Source organism: Acomys minous, assembly GCF_964271855.1.
Source record: "Acomys minous genome assembly, chromosome: 5".
Taxonomy (NCBI): domain Eukaryota; kingdom Metazoa; phylum Chordata; class Mammalia; order Rodentia; family Muridae; genus Acomys; species Acomys minous.
Window position 1 is genome coordinate 17292570 of NC_140494.1, and position 11041 is coordinate 17303610.

An 11041-nucleotide genomic window follows, 5' to 3' on the forward strand; every position below is an offset into this window, starting at 1 on the left:
ACAGTTTAACATTTAAATATTACTTATTTACTGAGTTCCTGGTATAAAATTGTGTCCTTCACAGATGACTGCAAAAAGAGAGTAGACACATAAAATGGCAGTCCCCAGAGGAAACAGTGACAGATGCACATGTACCATCTGATGGCACCTGAGAGCAACAGATAGGAAACAGGATAACAAAGGTGTCCTAGAGAAAATGAAGGCAAGCTGAGAACTAACTAGAGAATGGATAGGAGCCAAGCCAAGAAGGCCAAACATTTGCAGGACATGCCCCCACAGAAAGCACCTGTGGAATGCACAGGCGTCCTTTAGAGGAGACATGCCACTGCATGTAAGGTCGGGCACATATGGATACAGATGCAAGTCTGAACAGGTACAGTTACAGGCACTTGGTAGATGTGGTGGTAGTTGGCGTGTGTACGATGCCCTTCTTATGATGTGCTTGTAGGGCAATAAGGGAGATGATCATGCTTACATCTCTCCAGTGCACTGTGACTGTTCTGTGAAGATGCTGCTCATGTCGTAATGCTGGATCCTGTGGTCATTTCACAAGCCTCCTACCCTCCTTCCCAGTCATTCCCTTCCCTGTGTTGAATGTAGTTTACTAGGTCAGGCACTTGTTTTTCCATTTTGCTTACTGTTCCCCAGTCACCTTTATATTCCTGACATCAAAAGTCTAGGGCTCATTGTATGGACTACTCTGTTCTGGGCAAGCATTTCCTAAGGACATCATTTGGCCCCTTATGTCTGAATGAGGACTCTAGTGTCTGTTTCAACTCCTGCTCTCCCTCTGGGGCTCCAGGCCGCATGTGCATTGTTTACTTTTTGTTCTTTTCCTCTGCCCACCTCTTTTTCTGTTTTGGTCTCTTTCTCTGTGTCTCTCTCTGTCTCTCAGACAGGGTTTCTCAGTATAGCAAAACTTGGCCTGGACTCTCTTTGTAGACCATGCTGGCCTCAAGCTCCTAGAGATTCTCCTGAGCCTGCCTCCTGAGTGTGCCAGTTTTCTTCTGTGTCTTCTAGGCATCTCATTTGATCTCTCCAAAGCAATTCTTGCCCGTGCCTATCTAGTTCCAGTCAACTATGGTCCCAAGTGTAGTTTTCTCCTTTTAGTAAGTAGCCATTCCAGTTATTTTTTATCAGTTATAAAATCAGACATTCTAGACTCTTCAATGGCACTTTTTCCAAAGTAGGGTGTGACCCTTTTTTCTTGTCTCCACTATGGCTCTGGACCCCTGCCAGCCCTTACATCTGTTTGTGTTCCCATGTGAGCCTGTCAAAATGCAAGTCATATCCAATTACCTTTCTCCTAAAAAACAAACCAGTATTTGTTTCACTTCACTCGCAAAGCATGACCCTGTGGCTCCTAAAATCTGCACTGGACCTTCCTCAGCCCCTCCTCTTAATGGCCACTCTGTCTCTTATACCACATGTGCTCTTTGCTTATTCCTCTACAATTGCCTTGGCTTCCTTTCTGGTCCTTGAACATACCTGTCGTTATTAAGCCTCAAAGGCTTTTTTCTTAGCCTCTTCTAGACTGCTGGCATGGTTCCTCTGCCTTCTTAAGATCTTCCTTGAATTAAGCCTTACCTGACAAGCCTCCTTCTACCACCCTACACAAGTGAGACTCCGTTGTCTCAGGTACTTCTGGTATTGTTTGCCATGCCCTGATTTTCTTCGCTGCAGTTTTAACCATTGACATACTATAAATTTACTGGGTTTTTTTTCCTCTTACTGAAATGTAAACTCCATAATAATAGACACTTACTTTTCTTTATTCATAGCATCCCAGTGCTTAAATACCAGTTTGATACTATACATATTTAATAAATTATCAAATGAATTGTTTAATAGTTTTCCTGCTAGTCTCTGAATTTGTGCATACTTCATTATTTATCTAATTAAGTGTTTCCCTCTCTCCACAGTGCAATGGTTAGTTCTGTTCAAGGAAATTCGTATCCCAGCCAGGCTTCAATATATAGTCCTCCTGCTGCCGCTGCCGCTGTTGCTGCTGTACCTGTAGCTGTCCCTGCTGCTGTACCTGTACCTGCTGATGTCACTATATACCAGAATGCAGGACCTAATATGTCCCAGGTGCCAAACTATACTTTAACGTCATCAGCCCTGCCTCAAACAGGAGGCAGCCAGCAGCCACCTCAGCCACAGCAAGCATATTCTCAGAAGGCTCTGCTATAGAACTCAACGTTTCTCTTGGTGGCATGCTTCTGCTGAATGCCCTTGACTGTGTTAGGAGATTCATTAACACCCTAAGATTTGTTTTCCTCAGCTTATAGCAGTCCATCTTGGTCAAGTTCAAACACTCAAGAGGTAGAACTGTCTTCAATTTGCACTGACTTTTTAGAGGTCTGCCCCTCCCCCAAGGAATGAAACTACTTACAACATTTATTTCTTTTCATAATATGAAGAATTGTTACAAGATTATTGTCTTGTAAAAGTACCTGGTTTGCAACACTCAAAAGTTCAAAAACTGCTATGGCAAATGTTATGTACATATATTGACCTATAACTTCATTAGTGACCATTTGAATTACAATGGTGATCATGTGAATATATTTAACACTGTGTTAAATTAATTTACATTGCTGTTTTATTTTAATCATGAACAACTACCATGTTTGCTAATGTTTTATGTAAATTTAAGATAAGTACACTATCTTTTTAAGCTACAAGAAAACCAAGTTGTAGCACATTGACCTGAAGGAATTGTTGTCCTGTTGTAGTGTCACATTAAATTGACCCTTTCTTTTACTAATTGTGAGCAAAACCTATGTATGTTACGTCTTTTTGTAGCTTCTGCCCACCAGCGTACAGTAGCCAAATTTTTGGTGCAGTTAGAGGAGACTGATGTTACCTTTAAACTTTTATATTTTGGCATGATGTTCAGGTATTGTGGACCACGAGACAAAAATTAGTCTTTATATCTTATTTTTAAAGAAGTAGCATTGATTTACTTTTCCCTAGTTAAATGTGGTGATATGATTTTAAAGCTGTCTACTGTGCTTATTGGTAGCAGTGACACCAAAGATAGAGGAGATGAACATAGAAAGTTTTTGACTGGAAAAACAATGAACTAACACTACATTTTCAAAGTGTTTGTAATTTTTAGGATATAAACAAAATTTGATTCACTTGTTTTACCCCACTAGTTTTTAAAAATGTCTTTGACACATTGTATCTTTTAATTCTCATTAAAATGGATATGAGTAGGTGTTTGAAAGTAATTTATATTCCTGATTTTGTTTAATAGTTTATATATTTATTGTTAAGTTTCAATCTGGAGTCTTAAAATTTACCCTCTCTGTCTCTGTCTCATTTAAAGTTCTAATAGAATTAGTTTTGCTTCTTATTTACGAGTAATTTCAATGAATTATTTTAATCCATACAAAAATTTCTACTGACATTTTAGTCATAGATATTTATAATTCATGTGATTCCAATAGCCTAAAATTTAAGTACCATATTTAGCTAATAGACCTAAGTTTTCCTCCAGTGAATGCAAATTAGAATTGCATTTCTAGGACTTCCTTTTCCTTTTTAACAAGTGACTTCGGCTTTGGCAGATAGTCTGAGCGTGATTAATTCACAGGTTCATGTTTAAAGCTCTTTTTCAGTAAAATTTTAATTCAGGTGTCACATTTAAGTATTTTTTTTATTATTAAACCTTATACGCAATTAGATTATAACCCTGTTAGTTCATCAGTAGTAAAATGAAAAAAGAAAGATAGCCATTTTACAATGCATATATATTTTTATTATATATTAGATCATGAGGCATATAGAGTTAAATGAGTGACCCGCATTCCGTCTTAGTGACTTCGCTTTGTTAACCTGGTAGAAAAGTTATAGAGAAAATGAAGCACTGGCCTTTCAACCTTAAAGTGGCATGACAAGGGTAAAAGTGGGGCTAATTGAGATGATAAATAGTTCTGTTTTAAATCCTATGCAGGTTGCACTTTGAGAAAATCTTTTCTAGGCTTGATGATGCACACATTTAACCCCAGCACTCAGGATGTGGAAGAAGGCAAATATCTGTGACTTTGAGGCCAGCCTGGGCTACAGAGTAATTTCCAGGCTATCCAGGCTACTTACCTGTCCCCCCTACTCAGGGAGGCACATTTTTCTTACATGTGTCCAGAGATACCCTTCTTACTAATTACTTCTGGAGCTTTTTTTTTCTTCTCTCTTTCTTTTAATACTTAAACTTGTTTAGGAAATCAACACCCCCTCCTTTCTAACGTAGAGAGCTTTCACATGTGACGCCTGTCCCATAGAATAGTGCTTAAACATGTGTTAGATGAATCCTCTGCACAGTCACGTGTGCAGCTCTGACAAACTGTAGAAATGATCTGTAGTGTGAGGGTCACTTCTCTCGCCCACTACCTTCCTTTAGTTACTAACTACGGTATAATAATGATAGTTTCCTGTTACGGCTTGTTTTTATGGTGATAACAAGCTTCAGTTTAACATTTTGATTTGTTTGTTGTTTTCCAGTGATGATCTTAGCTTTTTAATTTTTGTGTCTTTGGTTTGTTTTGGGGCTAATAACTGCTTGTATCTCCTACTATAAGAAGAAGCTGACTTTGTCTTTTTTCTCTAAGGTCTTATTTTCAGTTATCTTTCCTCTCAGAAGGGGAGTAGGAATTTCCAAATTGATGATACATGCAGTGCTTACCCAACAGCTGTCTGCACTGAGAGGTTTCAGGCTTGCAAACCATTGGCTACACAAGTATTCTTTACTTACAGTTACTGATATTTTGCATTTGTATGTAGATATACATGTGTATACACACACACACTATATTGAGTGGTAAACATGCTATAGATAGAAACTGTATGCATGACTACTTCATGCTTCCTGTAAAGATTAGAGCAGCCTCCCGTATAACCTAAACCGCCATCATGTCCAGGAAAACGGACAATGATTCTTCAGATATTACCACCATTAAGTGATAATAGCCTCCAAACTGTCTTAAATATGTATGTGTGTGTGTGTGTGTGTGTGTGTGTGTGTGTGTGTGTGTGTACACATATATACATATTAATAATTCTTATATATATTCATACATATGTGTGATTGGATATCTATTCATTATACACACACACACACACACACACACACACACACACGTATTATTATTAAATCGGGGATCCATTCGAGGAATATATGCCACCTGTATAATGTTCTTTTATTCTGTTGTTAATTTAGATTAATCCTCAGTTCCATCTTTCTCTATTCTAATGTTTACTTTGCTTTGGTTTTTTCAAGACAGGGTTTCTCTGTGTATCCTTGGCTGTCCTGTACTTGCTTCATAGACTAGGATGGGTTTGAACTCACAGAGATCCGCCTGCCTCTGTCTCCCTAAGTGCTGGGATTACAAGCATGCGCCACCTCACCTGGCTTATTGTTGACCTTTTAAGATCCACACTATACAAAGAATTTCCTACTTTCTAGATTTTTGTTTGTGTCCTTCTTTCTTTGCAGTATCCTTTTAATTTGATTTCATGACCAATGGAAACTTTTGTTTTTATATTTTATTATAAAAAACATTGTAAAAACACATATAAAAAACACACAATTTGAGGCCAGCCTGGTCTACAAAGCAAGTCCAGAATAGTCAAGGCTACACAGAGAAACCCTGTCTCAAAAAAACAAAACAAAAAACACACTAAGATTAACCAGATGAAAAGACTGTACAACCAAATTAACTTCTATACAGTTAAAAGAGGCATTCAGAATGGAAGCTGTGGAGCTTCATACTGGGTTTTACACTTTCACTTTTAAACATTTTTATCCACCACTCAAATCTGAACATCCATTCTCATTAAAATGATTCTTATTCTGAAGTTATATAATCAGAACCCACATGACTTGTTCTTAGAAGTAATGAAACTACAGGCTGGAAGATGTCTCAGCAGGTCAGAGCATTTGTCACACAAACTTGAAGTCCTGAGTTCAGATCCCCAGCACCCACATAAAAAACTAGATGTAGTCATGTTTGCGTATGCCCAGTACTGTGAGACGTACTTCATACATACTTTCATGCTTCATGTATACGCACATATGTCACATCAGCAGGGTTGAGCCAGCTCCTGTTTCAGTGTGAAACTGCTCCTAAGGGAAGAAGGTAGCGCGTGGTAGAGCAGTATACCTCATCTTCTCTGGCTTCTCTGAGTATGCATAGGGAAACCTGCACACACTCAGACCACACACAGTCATGCAAGAAAATAGTGAAACTAATTTTTCAGGCATATTTCAAAAACCACATGTCTAGATGAACTGGGTTAACCTTATTGTTTCCGTCTGCTGTGTATTACCTACTATAAGCTAAGGCCACTGAGGCCAGAAGAGGGTGCTGCAGTGTTCTTTTCATTTTCAGTACCATTCAGATAGCTAAAGAACATTGGTGCTTAAAACATGTTCTTTATTCTCGCCAAAGTGAGCTTTTCTCAGTGATTCACATACCCACTTCAAGGTAATTTCATAAGTGCTGGATTGCATAAGAACCATATAACGGACATTTTGTTTGCTTTATAGAAGATTTCACCCTACCCTACTGCCAATGCTGAGATGCTGAAAGAGCAACAAGTTCTTTCTTTTTAAAAATCAGATTTGTTAATTTCCTCCGGTTGATTTCCTAATTGGAGTCAGATTGAGCAAGCATAGTTAGAAACATGCATGATGCAATAGTAAACACCATTAGATTGTTAGGATTCAGGATCCAAGCCCTGCCTCAGTTGCCTAATGGATTAAAAAAAGATACAACTAATTTATTGTTTTTTAGAAGGATGGATGGATGTGTTCTTCATCCTAGACCATTGTGTATCTTAAAGACACACAATGTATGTTACGTTATCTGCTAGGTAGGTCATTTCCCAGATGGAAAATTTAAATAAAACATAAGATACGGCTTTTTCTCCAAACCAAAATTACTGGAAAAACTATTAAATACATACTCAAAGGAGTTAGAAAAACTGAAGTAAACAAAGATAAAGATGCATTTGCTTTTAAGAGACCTTGTTTCTTTTTCTTTTCTTTCTTTTTTATTTTCTAGACAGTGTTTCTCTGTTGCCCTGGCTGTCCTGGAACTCTGTACATCAGGCTGGCCTTGAATGTAGAGATCTGCCTGCCTCTGCTTCCTGAGTGCTGGGATAAAAGGCATGCACCACCACCACCAGCCTTACGAGGCTTCTTAGTGAGTCCATGCATTTCATTGGATAGCGCAAGGTGTTAACTTTCATTGTACAGGTGTCATAGTTTGTTGCCATAAAGCTCTTGGAAATGAAGTACTTGATGGTAGCGATAGTAATTTCATTGGAGATAAGAATAAGAAGTATATATATATTGCATACTTCATATACACATACATCATACTTAATATATGCACTCATCCATTCTACTATTAAGTAGAAATTTCAGTCTCTTGCCTTAGAGATTCAGAGGACTATAACAGAGCGTCCTTGGTCAATAAATGATCTTAGGCAGCTCTGTTCTTCCAGACCTGCCTTCTACTTCTTTGGAATGTACAGTGCTATTGTACCTAGAGTCAGCAGTAGCTCCTGTTTCCCCTCTTCATCTCTCTGGGATATCCAACCAGTCGGCCTGAGTAACTCACTTGGGCCATGTTAACCTGTGTTGACTTAGATAAGGGAGTGTGTGCTGGGTACTGTGGCACTGGGTTTGCATCTTCTTAGCATAGCCGTGAGAACTCACCCTTCAGTTTCCTGGTGAGTGAAGGCTTTCGTGGGACATGCCCCTTGGGCTAATATGCAGATATAAGTGAGTATATACCATTTGAGTCTTTCTGCTTCTGGGTTAACTCACTCATGATCATTTCTAGCTCAATCCATTTATCCACAAATTTCGGGAAATCCTTGTTTTTAATAGCTGAATAGTATTCCATAGTGTATATGTACCACAGTTTCTTTATCCATTCTTCTATTGAGGGACACTTAGGCTGTTTCCATGTTCTGGCTATTATGAATAAGGCTGCTATGAACATGGTTGAGCAAATTTTCTTGCTGTGTGCTGGAGCATCTTCTGGGTATATTCCAAGGAGTGGAATAGCTGGGTCTTGAGGAAGCCCTATTCCCATTTTTCTGAGATAGCACCAGATAGATTTCCAAAGTGGTTGTACTAGTTTGCATTCCCACCAGCAATGAAGGAGTGTTCCTCTCTCCCCACATCCTCGCCAGCATGTGGTGTCGCTTGGGACTCTAGATGAGAGAATCATGGGAGAAAGGCAAAGTAGAAGGACCCAGAGGGTCCTAGAAGCCTACAAGTAGAACATTATGATAGGCAGATTTGGGCCCAGGGGTCCCGCTCAAACTAAGGCACCAGCCAAGGACAATACAGGTGGTAAACCTTAAGCCCCTACCCAGATCTAGCCAATGGACAGAACACTCCCCACAGTAGAGTGGAGAGTGGGATATGACTTTCTCACATACTCTGGTGCCTCACCTTTGACCATGTCCCCTGGAGGGGGAGACCTGGTGGCAATCAGAGGAAGGACAGCAAGTTACCAAGAAGAGACTTGATACCCTATGAGCATATAGAGGGGGAGGTAATCCCCCTCAGGAACAGTCATAGGGGAGGGGAATAAGGGGAAATTGGGAGGGAGGGAAGAATGGGAGGATTCAAGGGATGGGATAACCATTGAGATGTAACAAGAATAAATTAATAAAGGAGGAAAAAAAAAAAAAAGAACTCACCCTTCAGAACATTGGAGATACTGAAGCTCTCGGCAAACCAGGGGGCCTTTCCCATGAGCTTTTACCCTGCCAGAGCATAGGCAGAAGTGCTGTCCTGAGTGGTCTTGCCTGGCACCGATCACCATACTCATCACTGCACACTGGGGGAATATCGAGTGTTTGCATTCTTAAACCAAAGAAGAAAGGCAGCCTAAGACTAGAAGTTATTGTTCTCAGTGTTCTAATGCGCAGTGTGGTGTTCTTGGTCCTCAAACAAAATGGAGGCAGTGCAGACCCTCATTACCTCATTACCTCAATACCAGTTGGCAAGCAAACTGCTCAGATCCTATAGTCCTGTGACATTGTGGTTCCCCATCCTTCATGTTGCCTAACATCTTGAAAACATTCCAGATGAGGTCCAAGGTCAGCATCCAAAATAGTCAAGAAAAATGCCAGTCTATACCATTTAAACCCAAGTTATCAACACAAAATGTAATGCTAGTTGTTATGTTGTTTTAATGAACTTTTTTCTTTGTGTCTTTTCTTTGTGTTTTAATGAACTTTGTGTCTCATACAACAATCATGCAAAATACTGGGGGGTTATCATGACGTTTTCATACTTGCATGTTTGTACTTTGGCCATACCCATGCTCCACTATCTATCCCATCCCACTACTCCCTTGGTAATGCCCTCTTATGTTCATACTATCTTTTTTTTTTAATTTTTGCAGCTACATAAAATAATTCCAAGAAGAAAGCATATATATGCATGATTTTAGGAGGTTAGATATTGTTGGTATTTAATTTTTTTTTTCAATTATTTTCTGTTGGAGTCCAATAAAGATAAAAATATAATGACTTCATGTAAGATATATATATATATATCTATATGTCTATATGGATATAAATATATAGTTTTATATATATGTATATATATATTATATATTTCCTCTTGGTAAGCAGATGATTTGGGGAAGAACCCTCTTGTTTTTGCAATCCAGTCTGGCATTGAACTCATCATTCTTGGTGTGACACCATGCCTAGGCCAGTCTCTTGTTTTCCTAAGTCTCATTATAAATTATTCCAGAAATGGTCCCAAAATGAATAAAATAATCATGGGTTATTTTTTCCTTCAATGGCAAAATGTTTTTCTGTCACAGTAAATACTGACTTTACGTTTGTTTCTTTTGCGTTAAAGACAACTCATACTCTAAGAACTCAGTGAGATATTTTAACATCAAAATGAAGGTCAGGGACATCTTTTATTTATGTAGTTGCCAAATATTTATTCAAATGGAGAGACAAGGGGTCCCAAGATTCTCTTCACGCTAACTTCATATGCGTTTGAAGAAGGGCCTGTTGCGAATGAACAGACCTCTCCACACAGAACGTCCAGGCTTCAGTGTTGGCTAAGGGTACATAAGACGGAGGAGCACAGGGTCTTACTTCTGTTCATCTCTTTCATATATTTAATTATTTTCTCAAAATTCTTAGCATGATGGGAGCAAATTTTGTTTCTGATGTCATCCAGAGTTTATAGTGATTTATACCGATTCATACCTTTGGGAACACAAAAAATACTGTCTTTAAAAAAACTCTTTAAAATACTGAAACTTGATTCTATTGATTCTGTCCATGGGAAATTTTAAATTATGTGTTCGGTTCATGTTTGTTTTGTGTGTAACTCAGAATGGCCAAGAAATTTGTTTTAAAAACCAACACCCCAAAAAGGATGACAAAATGGTGATGAGTGAAAGAAGCTATGTTCAAGAGAGGTGTGTGTAGTAGTTTTGTCAGAAGTAAGCCTCCAGACGTTTGAAATGATAAGTGCTAATGCCCATTCTTGACTATATTTGGTGGCTTTCTTAAAGCTTTATTTTAAATATTCCCTTTATTTACTATTTATAGCTCTTTAGTTTCTCCCTGTTAATTCTAGAGCTATCTTTTGAGAAAGATACAATGCTCTCTGAATGTTTACAACCAACTGAAGAGGAACTTAGTGGTGGTCCTTTCCAGCAGCAAGATTTTGTGGGTTGTGTTTAGATTCCTACACTTGTGTTCAACTGATGACACAATAAGTTCTCCTATAATGCACACAGTGTGTCCTAAACACTTCTATTATGGAGAAAATGAGGCAATTAAAAAATACTTTAGGATATATAGAGAAATTAGGCTAGAAACAACACTCAAAACCTTCAGCAATGAATAAACGTAGGAACTTGATAAAACCAGCACAGGGTCACACATGTTAAATGGCTCAGGAGGAAATATGTGAACAGGACAATAAATACAGCTCTGGAAAGAGCAGAAGTGTGCCATGGTAGTGGGCACAGCA

The 11041-nt window shown here is 38.6% G+C and overlaps 1 protein-coding gene across 3 annotated transcripts in view; it reads left to right on the forward strand.

Moving 5' to 3' along the window:
• Positions 1-3239, forward strand: part of STAM (signal transducing adaptor molecule) — a 53724-nt gene extending 50485 nt beyond the window's left edge. For all 3 annotated transcript variants that reach the window (XM_084781805.1, XM_084781808.1, XM_084781806.1), the window contains exon 14: positions 1923-3239. In XM_084781805.1, the coding sequence (XP_084637931.1) occupies positions 1923-2193 (271 nt within the window). In that variant the 3' untranslated portion in view covers positions 2194-3239. The remainder of the gene's footprint in view (positions 1-1922) is intronic.
• The last annotated feature ends 7802 nt before the right edge of the window (positions 3240-11041 follow it).